The sequence below is a fragment of the Hemitrygon akajei genome, chromosome 23 (genome assembly GCF_048418815.1).
Source record: "Hemitrygon akajei chromosome 23, sHemAka1.3, whole genome shotgun sequence".
Classification (NCBI taxonomy): Eukaryota; Metazoa; Chordata; class Chondrichthyes; order Myliobatiformes; family Dasyatidae; genus Hemitrygon; species Hemitrygon akajei.
In genome coordinates this window covers 22,851,652-22,866,782 of record NC_133146.1, presented here as the reverse complement: position 1 = coordinate 22,866,782, position 15,131 = coordinate 22,851,652, and the positions used below count along the sequence as shown (strand labels likewise).

The following is a 15,131-nucleotide window of genomic DNA, read 5'->3' as shown; positions in this document are numbered from 1 at the left end:
AAGAAGAAACATTCATAATAAATAAATAAGCAATAAATATTGAGAACATGAGAAGAAGTCATTTTTCTCACTGTTACCATCAGGTAGGAAGTACAGAAGCCTGAAGGCACACACTCAGCGATTCAGGAATAGCTTCTTTCCCTCTGCCATCCGATTCCTAAATGGACATTGAACCCTTGGATACTACCTCACATTTTTTAATAGATAGTATTTCTGTTTTTGCATGATTTTTAATCTATTCAATATACATATACTGTAATTGATTGACTATTTATTATTATTATTTTATTTTGTTTTTTGTTTTTTTTTCTTCTATATTATATATTGCATTGAACTGCTGCTGCTAAGTTAACAAATTCCACATCACATGCCAGTGATAATAAACCTGATTCTGATTCTGATTCTGAAAGTGAGTCGATTGGTTGTTGGAACATTTCAGTGATGAACAAATGAAATTGAGTGAAGTTATCTCCTTTGGTTCAAGTGCCTGATGGTTGAGGGGTAGTAACTATTCCTGAACATGGTGGTGAGAGTTCTGAAGCTTTTCTACATTCTTCCTGATGGCAGCAGTGAGAAGAGAGCATGTCCTGGGTGGTGGGGGACCCTGATGATGGATGCTGCTTTCCCATGACAACGTTTCATGGAGATGTGCTCAGTGGTTGGGAGGGCTTTACCTGTGGTGTACTTGGCTGTATCTATTACTTTTTGTAGGATTTTCCGTTCAAGGGCATTGGTGTTTCCATTACAAGGCTGGATGCAGCCATTCAATAATTCAATATGATCTATGGAAGTTTGTCAGAGTTTAGATGACGTGCTGAATCTTCGCGAACCCATAAGGAAGCAGAGGTGCTGTTGTGCTTTCTTTGTATTTGCACTTACATGCTAGGCCCGGGACAGATCCTCTGAAATAATAACACCTAAGTGTTAACCCTCTCTACATCTGATCCTCCAATGGGGACTGGCTAATGGATTGGCTCTGTTTTCTTTTTACTGAAGCCTATAATCATCTCCTTGATCTTGTTGATACTGAGTGAGAGTTTGCTGTGATGACACCACTCAGCTAGATTTTAAATCTCCCTCCTATATGCTGATTCTTCACCATGCTTGATCGGACCTACAACAGTGGTGTCATTAACAAACTTTAATATGGTATTGGAGCAATGCTTAGCTACACAGTCATAAGTGTGAAGTGTGTAGAGCCTTGTTGTGCACCTGTGCTGATGGAGATTGTGGAGGAGATGTTGTTGCCAATCCAAGCTGACTGGCACCTGCAAGTGAGGCAATTGAGGATCCAATTGCATAAGGAGGTATTTAGACCAAGGACTTGAAGCATATTGATTAGTTTTGAGGTGAAACAGTGAGAAAACAGCTCTGTCTTACCTCAAATAGTTTCATCGGATTTTGCACCACCTGTGCAGTGAAGTGGGAACTTTGATCTGAGTCTAAACTCCTTGGCAATCCCCAGTGGGTAAAAACTCTCTCAAACAAAATCCTGGCTGCAATATTAGTGGTTTTATTTGTAGTTAGGAAAACCTTTATCCACTTGGTGAAATCATCCATTATCACTAGGATGTATTTCAGTTCTCCATGGGATGGAGGTAAAGGTCCTATAAAATCAATCTTCAAGTTAATCCATGGTCCTTCTAGGAGGGTGTGTGTGTCTTAAAACTGCTTTTCTAGGTAATTTGTTTTAGTTTAACTGGGCACAAATCAAACAATTCTTACAATAATGTTCTACACCTCCTCACATTTTTGGTTGCCAACACAGATTCTTGAACTGTTCCATAGTTCTGTCTGCTCATTGATTCCAAAAATGTCATGGTACCAATACATCATCTGTTTTATTTTCACCTTCTGGCATTATGAATCTACTATTATTAAGTACAATCCATTCCATACCTGGATTCCTAAATATTTCCCATACTCTTCAGAATTAGAACACAGAAGAGTACTGCATTCTCTCTGCTCTGTACTTTTGCTAACTCCTGATCCTTTTGCTCTACATTGACTAAGTCTATAGGTACTTTTTGCTGGTTTCTGTGTCATCACTCGTCAATTCTGGCACCAAATGCACATATCATTCCACTCTGAACTGAGAGTTGAATGTAGCTTTACAATCTGTTTTAAAAAACTTGGTGTGATTGACACCACCTTTCTATTCAGCTACCAATTTCTGTATGACATTCATAGCAGTCTGTAAATCCTGACACAGACTTTACCATTTCTCTAATTCTGTGTTCGCCTTTTTACACTCTTCTTCACTTTTCCCCTTTTCTCTTGTCACGCATTCACACTGAATCTGAAACTGATTCATGCATCATATTCGCCTGACCTTGCTCTCTCAGAATTTCATTTTCTCTCCACTCTCGCCAACTTTTTTCCTCTCCCTCTCTCTCTCTCTAACTCTTCCCTGCTCTTACACAATTCCTCTGCCAGTTTCTTTTTCTCCCTTTTCACTTCAAATAGACTTTCCCAGCTACATCCCATTATAATGACTTTTTAATCCCTTGAAAAAAAATCAATAATTTATTTGGTTTCTTTTTACTAACTGCTTTCCACAATGCATCCCCCAGGGGTCCCTGAACCTCCACTATCAAACTTTCCTATCCACTCCTCATAATTAGGCCATTTTTTTAATAGATAACTAAGAAAGTAATCTCACCAATCCTCCAAACCCCCTAGGTTCTTCTTGACCTTTTATTTCCCCATTTTAATATCCTAACCTTGTGAGTGATTCAGCTCAAAACTAGCATCCTAGACCTCTATTCTTTCTTTTTTGAGCGCATCAAAATATGTTGACTGTTTGTTAATAGGTCTAAGTTAGGCAACTCACTACACAACTCCTAATCAATCAAAGCTGGCACTCTGCACAAACAACAACATAATATGTTGACCCCAGGCCAACAACTTAAAACGTATTCTTCTGTCCCCTCTGTACCAACACTTACTCAGACCACTTCTCAAATGTATAACACCAAAATAGAATCGCTCGTTGGCCAGCTGATTGATTCTTCTCCCAGCCCCTGGCAAGGGGTTCTTCACTGCGATGATTCTGGAATTTTCTCCGTTTTGTATTTGAAGCCTTTTATTCTTCTAATCTCCCTCATCAGTTCAAATATTGCGCTCCAATCTTGGCTCGAGGTCATCTGACTTACCTGTGTCACCTTCCTCTTGGCTCTGGTCCAAGTCAGCATCCACTTTTGCCCTTCTGCAAGTGACAACTGGTAATTTAAGTCTCTTTGTTCTGAATCAGCCAGCAACTTATTCATAAAACTGTATGTTCTATTGTACCAAAGAACACCTCACAAATAACTTCTTATTTGGAAATTATCTCTAGTTCAGGCAGATTATCAGGAGCATCACTGTGTCAACTTTAAAGCACTTTGATAGAACTATTCCTGAGTAAAAACAGTTCACAAGACACCTCACAAAATGGAGGTTACAGAGCAGCTTCACAAAATGGCAGCCTCCATTCCTTCAAACATATGGCAAAAACACAGAAAAGTGGTTTGTCTACTTCCATTTTCATTGACTCATTTGAGTTCAATGGTTCCTTCCATATTTTTATTTGTTCATGGCAAACAACCCAATTGTGGTGAACTAGATATACCTGTCTGACTGCTCCTGTGGCTCCTCCCACAGACCCTGTTGACTGCTCCTGTGGCTCCTCCCACAGACCCCTGTATAAAGGCGACTGTGGGCTGCTGCTCTCCCTCATTTTCCCCAGGATGTAGTGCTGTTTATTCTTCCAGTCAATAAAAGCCGATATCTCACTTCCTAAGTCTCAGCGTGAGTTATTGATGGTGCATCACCAATGCAATTTTTGATACATTTTGGCAACCTGGTCTGTATACCATGGATGGTATTAAACCATTCTGTTGTACATGATTTGTCAAAGACCTTGCTGAAATCTGTGTGAATCACATCTTTGGCACTGCCCTTATCAATACATTTTGTAACCTCTTCAAAGAATTTAATCAGATTGATCAGGCAGTGTCTGCCCTTGACTACACCATACTGGCTAAAACTGAAAAGTCCCTGCTTTCCAAGTGGTCATCAGTTTTCTCTCTCTGAATATTTTCCAGTATATTCCCATGCATCTTGTGTGAAATTAGACTGTGTCATTGCCCAGTACTATTCTCAGCCGTTTTCATTGCAATGCTGTAATCTCAACTTTCACAAACAGTCTGGCGGAGTGGAGCAATAGACAACTAGGTAAGTGATCAACCTATTTTGCAGCCACTACAGGAAAAAAAGTTATATCGATGGCTCTTGCTTACAAGCACACTGGGAGACGGAGTTCTATGGCATTACCTATCGACTTGTTCACTGAAGCAAAAGAGAAATTGAGCCATACATAATAACATCTGATCCATGATCCATGATCAAGCCTGCTGCCATCCTTTTTCTTTCCACCATCCCCTCCTCCCCACTCCATACATCACCACCTTACAATACTAAATGTCTATGACAAAACATCAGAGAATATTGGCCCTTACCATATTTATGTATTTTATTTGGAGATACAGCATGGTAATAGGACCTTCCAAACCATGAGCCCATGCTATCCAATTACACCCATGTGATCAATTAGCCTACAGGCCTGTACATCTTTGGAATGTGAGAAGAAACTGAAGCATCCAGAGGAAACCCATAGAGTCATGGGGAAAATGCACAAACACCTTACAGACAGCACTGGGAATTGAACCCAGGTCATTGGCACTGTAATAGCTTTACACTAACCATTACACTACTGTGCTGCCCCCAAGAGCCAGTCCTCAGTGAAAGTCGATGATGAAATTCACCATTTGCCTGCACAGGTAGTGGCCTTCAAAGGAAAAGAGTGTGTAAAGATCACTTTCTCAGATGTAGCACAATGCTCACGGTCTGTAGGGCAGTAGCAATCCCTGTCCTCTTGTATGCTTTTGAGACATCACCCTCAGCAGGTAACTCAAAACACCAGAAAGAGCATCATCTTTGTAAAATGTTCCAAATCCATTGACAGGATAAGTGAATGATTATTTGTGTTATCTTCCAAGCTGAGGGTTCTTCAGCTGAGGGTCAAATTGCACTGTTAATCTGAGAGAAGAGGTCACATTGTTAGCATCTGTCACTAGGCTCCTGAATCTGAACATTTGTCATAGCAAAAGATTACTAGGTGGAAGACCCTTATTATTACAAATATCTGACACATGAGGTTTTCTGTTCATGGACAAACCCACCACAGCATCTTAATATATGGGGACATTCAATTGGGAATGTGAAAAAGAATATTGTAATAATAGAGGTTTATAAAGTTAGTTGGATAAAAACTATTCTCCCATAGGCTATATTAGCTGCCATTTGCTAGGTTTTATCTCCTTAGGGCTGGAGGAATTAGGACTTAGTGAGGAGCAAAACAAAAGTTCTGCTGGAGTATTATGAGGAATTAGTGTGTGAATTAGAAAGCTGAGTTAAAGGGGATTACTGACAGAATCGAGTGTAAGTTGACATAGCTTAAAAGATGAGAGGGGTAATTTATGAATTAAAAGTGGTATGAGGGAAGCAGGGCATGAAGTTGGATAGTAAGCAAATGTGGCGCTATTCCATTGGGACAGGCTTTCTTTCACTTGTACTAAAACCAGTGTCCTGAATAATTAAATAACTGGGGCTGTAAACTAAATAGTGGCAGGGAAGATTCAGGTAAAGGAAATTTTAAAAAAGAAAAAAAGTACAATAATTATGCATGTTAATGTTATAGCAATGGAAACCAGAGATAAACAACTGGGGAATTAAGGGTGATAGGGAGGCAAAAAAGTTACTCTGATGTTAAGGTCAGATAGCCACGGTCTTCTTGAATGGCAAATCAGGGTCAAGTTGGTGCAACCTAATCCAGTTTCAATTTCTTTTTTTTATATGGCCATTTTTGTGATTTCACTATTGCCTCTCAGCCCTTGTTAGTCAACTAAGTGTTGTCCAGAGCCAAAATTATGTACCCAGTATACTCATGGTCTTTCTTGGCACCAAATCAGTAGACTCCTACAAGTCATGTTACTGTAGTTTGGGGTCAGCTGGCCCGGGAAAAAAATATGTATGAAACTATGCATAACAGTGATTGGTTAATGGCCTGGATTTTTCAGGGAAATTCAGCTATTGGGCTTCTCCACACAAATTCCAGGAAGTCTGGGATTTCTCTGCATGCACATACAAATGCAGTAATCTCAGATTTCATGACAGGTGTTTGGTGATGGTTCGCCACTGCAATCCAGTTGGATTCCTTAAGAACAGAGCAGGGAGTTCTTCTGCACTGATTTTAATGGGAAAGAACAGCTGCAAAGGCACTGTTGTAACAGTTGGTATTTTCAGATATTTTCATTGTTTCAATCTGTTTATACATTTCATTTTTCAGTGTTTCGTATTTTTCAGGTTGTTCTTTTTTTAAGACAGACATTTATTCAGAATAACTCATTGCAAGAAAGAGAGTGAATGAATGCGGTCAGCTATCACAGCTTTTTTCCTTTCAGCTGTTTCATTGGATTATTTTGCACCTTTCCTACCATGCGCACAGACACACATGCACATATATACAAACCGTACTAACTTACACAGCCTCCCCACTGAGAACTTAAAAATTCTGTCCAATCATTGTTTTCTACCATGAATAGATACAAATAATTTAATGTTTGGGATTGATTTAATCTGTCATTCACCAGTTATGGTCAAGCTGATATTGAGTTAAATAGCAACAGAGTAAGGGAAGAACTAAAACAGAAACTGCAGAAAATACTGATGGTTTGAGCCAGCATCGGTGGAAAAGTAACAAAATTATTATTTTAGGTTGTTGGCCTTTTATCATGCCGTTCATCATCAATTCTGATGGAAGTTTATACAGTAAAAAGATAGTTCTGTTTCTGTCAGATATTACCTCAGCTGCTGAATATTTCTAGTATTTTTGATTTTTTTCAGTTTTCCAGTATCTGCAATATTTCAGTTTTTGAAGGTATGATACAAACTATGCAGAAATAGAGAGCCTTCTTTTCTTTCAAATTTTGCATGTTTTCGGCAAGATTCATGTGATCATAATTTAGTTGCTTCTGAGAAGGTTCAGCCGCTGCAGAATTGACCTAATGAATTCTTCTGATAAAGGAACAGTTTCTGTGGATTGAAAGTGTTTTTAAACATTGAGTGGACAAGCAGATGTTATAATAATCAGCAATAAAAGGAAGGTAAATTGGGAATTGTAGTGCAAAGGGGTATTATATGTTTATTGAATCTTTTATTCAATAAGTTGTGGTCCAACTGTAGCTCCAGATCATATGTTCCAAATTTGTCTTCTCTGGATCCTTTGTCAACATCTATTGATTCTCTTCCTTTTCCAGCTCACCGTCTTCTTCCTTCACCTCTTGGTTCATTACATCTGACAGTGACTGATCCTGCTTTATTAGCAGTTTGTGAAAGGTGCTTAACAGTCAACAAAGCATTTAGAGACCCATAACTTGTCTTTTGTGAGGGACTTACTCAGAAATCCTGCAACATTACTTCAATCATGCTATACCTTTGTAGCACTAAAGCTATGTTCCTTTTAACCATGAGACTTGATGAGGTGAAGAACCAGTTAGGTAGGGAATGATCCTTGTTCCTCTTGGCCACCTCCTTGGCTCAAAGGATGTCAGGAATAGCAAAGAGTCACAAGCTGAATGCTCTACGATATCCCACACTAACCAACATAATCATAAATGTGCTGAATTTTGAGAGTATTTTCTGGAAATGCTGGTACATGATGATGGAAATTCAAGTCTGTCAACTGCCTTATGTTGTTTCTATTGGTTAAGGCAAAAAAAAAAGTGCAGTCTGCATATATACACCTGATCACAGGCATGAACTTTGGAATTTTTGCCACTAAACTATATATGCAAAAATATCCCAACATTCCTGTCTGTTTACAGAGTAAAATGTCAGTAAAATGATTCATATTCTCACATATCTAGTGTAACTAGTCAACTAAAATATGACATAGATATAAGCAAGGACATTTCATCAAATCATCTAACAAATTATTTTAGTGCCAATTATTATCATGCTCAAGATGAAATATTGAACATTAATGATCTGTGTTCTTCTGTTATCTAAGATTGGAGCTATTTCAACACCATGATTTAACTTTTTATTTTGTAGGTGGTACTGTGAAGGAAAGGAACTCAAGAACTCACCTGACATTCAGATTTCCTATGATGATAATCAGTGTTCACTGATCATTTCTGAGGCCTTTGAGGAGGATACAGGACGTTATACCTGTTTGGCTTCAAATATATATGGATCGGATGCAACGTCTGCAGAACTTTACATAGAAGGTAAAAATGTGTTGGTTAAGAACTTTCTGCAATGCCTCAATACAAGTTCAAGTTCAAGCTCAAGTTTAATTGTCATTCAACCGTACAATGAATACAGCCATATGAAACAGCATTATTCTGGGGCCAGGATGCCAAACATGATACCAATAGTCACACACAGCACAAGGCATATATAGCGCATACAAAATAGCAAGCACCTATAAGATATCAGCTAAATAGTCACACAAAAAAATTCCAAGATGCTGAGCCCATGGATGTTGTAGCAATCTGCCATCGAACACAGTACAACTTGTCTTTTGCCAGGCAAACACTGGGGAGTAGAACCCACTCCAGCTTGGACACTGTGCCATAACACCTCTGGTGGAGCACACCAACTCTGACACCTCTCTTCTGGGCGACTGTAAACAGGTGACACCACGTCTTATGGTCTAGTCCTTGTTACGACCAAGGCCACACAGCTCCCCTGCTCTCTGCTTCTGCAATGCATTAATAAATCAGTGAATCAGACTTGCAGCATTCCACATTAATAATGTTCAACAGGGTCTTGTGATCACAAGAAAAACAACTAAGATGATCACTCGCTCTTAGACTGCACATTGTCTTCGCTCACCAACTCCTCCAATGCCTCTCTGATGCAGGCAGCAGCATGATCCATACCAAGTCCAGCTCTTTCAGTTTCTTCACCAACAAGCAATGCACTGTTGGGGTAGACCTGCAGTATTTTAAGTACTTAAGTCCAACAGGATCTTGTGATTGTAAAAACTACATTTATAAAAGACAATAACACCTCTAGCTGACCCTGTAGAAGCCGCTGTGATCAAACATGCTGCCATCTTCCCAGAAACATTTGTATTGTAACATTAAACAAGCTTCCATATGCGATTATATGGAAGAATATATAGTATAGCTAATCCAGGTTCAATTCTCATTGCTGCCTGTGAGGAGTTTCTATGTTCTCCCTGTGACCACGTGGGTTTCCTCCCACAGTTCTGCATTTTGAGAGGGAGAAGCATAAGTCACATGTATCAGTATCACAATGGAATAAAGGGAATTACAGAGGCATGAGAGAGGAGCTTGCCCAGGTAGATTGGAGGAAGATACTGGTGGGGGGATGATGGCAGAACAAAGGCGGCTGAAGTTTCTGGGAATAATTCACAAGGCACAGGATAGTTATGTGCCACAGAAGAAATTGTTCTCAAATGACAGGGTTAGGCAACCGTGGCTAACAAAGGAAGTTAAGGACTGCATAAAAGCCGAGGAAAGGGCATTTAAGGTAGCAAAAGTGAGTGGGAAGTTGGATGACTGGGAAGCTTTTAAAATCCAACAAAGGGCAACTAAAATGCTACAAGAAGGAAAAAGATTAAATATGAGGGCAAACTAGCTGATAATATAAAGCAGGATTCTAAGAGTTTTCTCAGATATATAGAGGGTAAAAGGGAGGTGAGAATTAATATTGGACTACTGGAAAATAACACTGTTGAGGTAGCAATGGGAGACAAAGAATTGGCAGATGAACTTAATAAGTACTTTGCTTCAGACTGTACTGTGGAAGATACTTAACTGTATGCCAGAGGTCCACGAGTGTCAGGGAACAGGAGTGACTGCCTTTACTATTACAAAGGAAAAAGTGCTAGACAAACTCAAAGATCTTAATGAGATAAATCACCTGGACCAGATGGACTATGCCCCAGAGTCCTGAGAGAGGTTGCTGAAGAGATAACAGATGCATTGATCATGATCTTTCAAGAATCACTTGATCCTGGCATGGTCCTGGAGGACTGGAAAATTACAAATTTCAGTCCATTCTTTAAGAAGGAAAGAAGACAAAATAGAAGAAATAATATGCCGGTTAGCGTAACCTCATGGTTGGGAAAGTGTTGGGAGTCCATCATTAAGGATGAGGTTTCAGGTACTTGAGGACCAATGACAAAGTAAGTCAAAGTCAGCATGGTTTCTGTAAAGGGAAATCTTGCCTGACAAATTTGTTAGAATTCTTTGAGGAAGTAACAAGCAGAGTGGACAAAGGAGAGGCCGTGGATTTCATTTACTTAGGTTTTCAGAAGGTATTTGTTAAGGTGCCTCACATGAGACTGCTTAACAAGATAGAATTCTATGGTGTTACTGGAGATATACTGGCATGGATAGAGAAATGGCTGACAGGCAAGAGGCAGCAAGTGGGAATAAAGGGGGCTTTTTCTGGTTGGCTGCCAGTGGCCAGTGGTGTTCCTCTGGGGTTGTTATTGGGACATCTACTTTTCACATTGTTTGTCAGTGATCTAGATTGTGGAATTGATGGCTTTGTGGCAAAGTTTGTGGATGATACAAAGACAGGTGGAGAGGTAGGTAGTGCTGAGGAAGCAATGCAGTTGCAGTAGAACTTAGACAAATTGGAAGAACGGGCAAAAAAAGTGGCAGATGAAATACAGTGTTGGGAAATGTATGATAATGCATTTTGGTAAAAGGAACAATAGTGCAGACTATTATCTAAATGAGGAGAAAATTCAAATATCAGAGGTGCAATGGGACTTAGGAGTCCTCAAGCAATATTCCCAGAAGAGTAATTCACAGGTTGAGACTGTGGTAAAGAAGACAAGTGCAATTTTGGCATTTATTTCAAGGGGAATAGAATATAAAAACAAGGAGATAATGCTGAAGCTTTATAAGACACTAGTCAGACCACACTTGGAGTATTGTCAACAGTTTTGGGCCCCTTATCTCAGAAAGGATGTATTGTCATTGGAGAGAGTCCAGAGGAGGTTCATGAGGATGATTCTGGGAATGAAGGAGTTAACATATGTGGAGCGTTTTGCAGCTTTAGGCCTGTGATCACTGGAATTTAGAAGAATGTGTGCGGATCTCATTAAATCTTACCGAATGTTGAAAGGACTAGATAAGGTGGATGTGGAGAGGATGTTTACCTTAGAAACTAAATTTCATTGTGTTGATATTTCAGTGGAATAAAGGAAATTACAATGGCATCAGAGGGGAACTGGCCAAGGTTGAATGGAAAGGGACACTAGCAGGAAGGACAGCAGAGTAGCAATGGCTGGAGTTTCTATGAAAAATGAGGGAGGTGCAAAACAGATATATTCCAAATAAGAAGAAATTTTTGAATGGAAGGACACTACCATAGCTGACAAGTGAAGTCAGAGTTAAAGTAAAAGCAAAAGTACAAGGAAGCCAAAGCTAGTGGAAAGATAGAGGATTGGGAAGCTTTTGAAGATTTGCAGAAGGAAACTAAGAAGGTCATTAGGAAGGAAAAGAAGCTGTGAAAGGAAGCTGGTGACTAATATCAAAGAAGATACTAAAAGCTTTTTTAAGTATATAAAGGATAAAAGAGAGTTGTGGGTAGATATAGGACCAATAAAAAATGACACTGGAGATATTGTAATGAGAGACACAGAGATGGCAGAGGAACTGAATGTGTATTTTGCATCAGTCTTCACAGTGGAAGACATCTGCAGTATATCGGACATTCAAGAATGTCGGGCAAGTGAAGTATGTGCAGTGAAAATTACTTCTGAGAAGGTGCTCAGGAATCTTAATGGTCTGAGGGTGGATAAATCTCCTGAACCTGATGGAATGCATCCTCGGGTTCTGAAGGAAGTAGCTGGAGAGATTGCAGAGGCATTAACGATGATCTTTCAAGAATCGATAGATTCTGGCATTGTACCGGATGACTGGAAAATTGCAAATGTTACTCCGGTATTTAAGAAGGGTGGGAGGCAGCAGAAAGGAAACTATAGACCTGCTAGCCTGACATCAGTAGTTGGAAATTTGTTGGAATCGATTGTTAGGGATGAGATTACGGAATACCTGGAGGCACATGACAAGATAGGCCAAAGCCAGCATGTTTTCCTGAAAGGAAAATCCTGCCTGACTAACCTACTGCAATTTTTTGAGGAGATTACAACCAGGGTAGACAAAGGAGATGTAGTAGATGTGCTGTACTTGGATTTTCAGAAGGCCTTTGACAAGGTGCCGTACATGAGGCTGCTTAGCAAGATAAGAGCACATGGAATTACAGGGGAGTTACTAGCATGGGTGGAGCATTGGCTGCTCGGCAGAAAACAGAGAGTGAGAATAAGGGGATCCTATTCTGACTGGCTGCCGGTTACTAATGGATTTTCACAGGGGTTGGTGTTGGGACTGCTGCTTTTTACAATGTATGTCAATGATTTGGACTATGGGACTATGGATTTGTGGCTAAATTTGCTGATAATACAAAGATAGGCGGAGGAGCGGGTAGTGTTGAGGAAACAGAGAGCCTGCAGAAAGACTTAGATAGTTTAGGGGAATGGGCAAAGAAATGACAAATGAAATACAATGTTGTAAAGTGTATGGTCATGGAAGCAATAAACAGGCAGACTATTATTTAGATGGGGAGAGAATTCAAAATGCAAAGATGCAAAGGGACTTGGGAGTCCTTGAGCAGGATATCCTAAAGGTTAACCTCCAGGTTGAGTTGGTGGTGAAGAAGGCGAATGCATTCATTTCTAGAGGTATAGAACATAAGAGCAGGGATGTGATGTTGAGGCTCTGTAAGGCACTCATGAGACCACACTTGGAGTATTGTGTGCAGTTTTGGGCTCCTTATTTTAGAAAGGATATACTGATATTGGAGAGGGTTCAGAGAACATTCACAAGAATAATTCCAGGAATGAAAGGGTTACCATATGAGGAACATCTGGCAGCTCTTGGGCTGTATTCCCTGGAGTTCAGGAGTATGAGGGGGGTGGGGGATCTCATAGAAACACTCCAAATGTTAAAAGGCCTGAACAGGTTAGATATGGCAAAGTTCTTTCCCGTGGTAGGGGAGTCTAGGACAAGAGGGTACGACTTCAGGATTAAAGGACGCCCATTTAGAACAGAGATGCAGAGAAATTACTTTAGTCAGAGGGTGGTAAATCTGTGGAATTTGTTGCCACAAGTGGCTGTGGAGGCCAAGTCATTGGGTGCATTTAAGGCAGAGATAGATAGGTTCTTGATTAGCCAGGGCATCAAGGGTATGGGGAGAAGGCTAGGAGTGGGGATGACTGAAAGAATTGGATCAGCCCATGATTGAATGGCGGAGCAGACTCTGCCTTCCTTCTGCTCCTATATCTTATGGTCTTATGGTTATGGTGAGGGTATCCAGAATTAGAGGGCACGGCCTCAAAATTGAGGGTCGACCTTTTAGAACAGAAGTAAGGAGGAATTTTTTTTTAGTCAAAGAATGGTGAATATGTGGAATGCTCTGTCACAGACTGTGGTGGAGGCCAAGTCAGTGGGTATATTCAAAGCAGAAGTTGATAGATTCCTGATTGGTTGGAACCTCAAGGGCTGGTGAAAAGGCACGTATATACGGTTGAATGGAATATGGGATTAGCCATTATAGAATGGCAGGGCAGACTTGATGGGCAGAATGGCCTGCTTTTGCTCCTATGGCTTATGGTCTTATGTTCTAAGATTTCCTGACCTCCATGAACAAAGAACGGATAAGATATTACCATTTAAAAAGGAATTTCTGCTGCTAGCCACATGATCCTCTTCATCCCATTTTGAATCTCCACATGTCCATGGGGCACCTCACATCTACAATAGTTGTTCTCCTAGAGTTATCACTGCCAGTATAGATAGATAGATAGATAGATAGATAGATAGATACTTTATTCATCCCCATGGGGAAATTCAACATTTTTTCCAATGTCCCATACACTGAAATGTACACTGAAGACATATTTGAAGTGTCTGCTTTGATATCCATTTCTTACCAGTTTGAATATTCAATTCCAGTGTCATTGTCTGACCTTTAACACCTTTTTATTGGCTCTGCTCCAGATCAGAATCCATTTAAATCCCTCTTCCCAGCAAGTGAAAATTGGTAATTTATGGCTCTTTATTATCAATCAGCCACCAGCTTGAATCATGCAGACCAACATTCACAAGCCTGCATGTTATATCCAACCAAAGAACACCTCACAAATAACTTCTTATTTGGAAATGAGCGCTCGTTCAGCAGGTTACCTGAGGCATCATTGTGTCTAAAACACTCAAATCAGCCAAGTGACTTGACTCACAAAATGGAGAACCCAGTCTTCTTCATAAAATGGCAGCCTCCATCTCCTTTCTTATGGCAAGAACAAAGGCTATTGGTCCATCTGCTTCCACTGTCCTTGATTCATTCAAATTCATTGATTTGCAGACTGTAGTTCTTTCTGGCCAACAGGGGTGAGTATATTTTGGTCCAATTAAATAGCTGATGTAATTATCCAAAGTTTCATGGAAGTAGTTAAGAAAGTATAAAAAGGACAAATTACTATTTAACTGAGTAACAAATTATATATTTAAATGAAATACAGAACAAATTAGAGCATTACTAATATTACTACAGTACTATAAAGCTGTGTATTAGTCCGTAATAGTTACCACTGAAGGAGTTCCTTGAGTGTATGCTGACACGGTACTTGATTGGTAAAGAATCCATTCTTGGTCCCTTACCATCGAGGTTTAACACTTTTCCCAATAACCAACAATTTCTTTATATCAGTTCCTGACATTGTTGAACAACATAATTATGTAATCCGTTGCTTTCTTTGAACCTAATAGTGTTGCGTGTTTGTAGCAAAGGGAACTGTCCAATATGACACAATAAAAAAGGCCTATTTCATCGGCATTGTAGATATCATCTGCACAAAATTTTTTAAGCATGTCCATGTTTCTGCACTTACAACATCAGCAGTACCTATCTTGCTATGTGCTTTCTTGAATTAATGTGGTACCTACATTACCATCAAGACAACTAACCACATGCTTCCTTAA

The 15,131-nt window shown here is 39.8% G+C and overlaps 1 protein-coding gene across 5 annotated transcripts in view; it reads left to right on the top strand.

Annotated features, from left to right (window-relative positions):
* The window catches only part of mypn (myopalladin), a 254,646-nt gene that overhangs the window by 102,009 nt on the left and 137,506 nt on the right, over positions 1-15,131 (top strand). For all 5 annotated transcript variants that reach the window (XM_073027204.1, XM_073027203.1, XM_073027205.1 and 2 more), the window contains one exon: positions 8,155-8,330. In XM_073027204.1, coding sequence (XP_072883305.1) covers positions 8,155-8,330 — 176 coding nt within the window. The remainder of the gene's footprint in view (positions 1-8,154; positions 8,331-15,131) is intronic.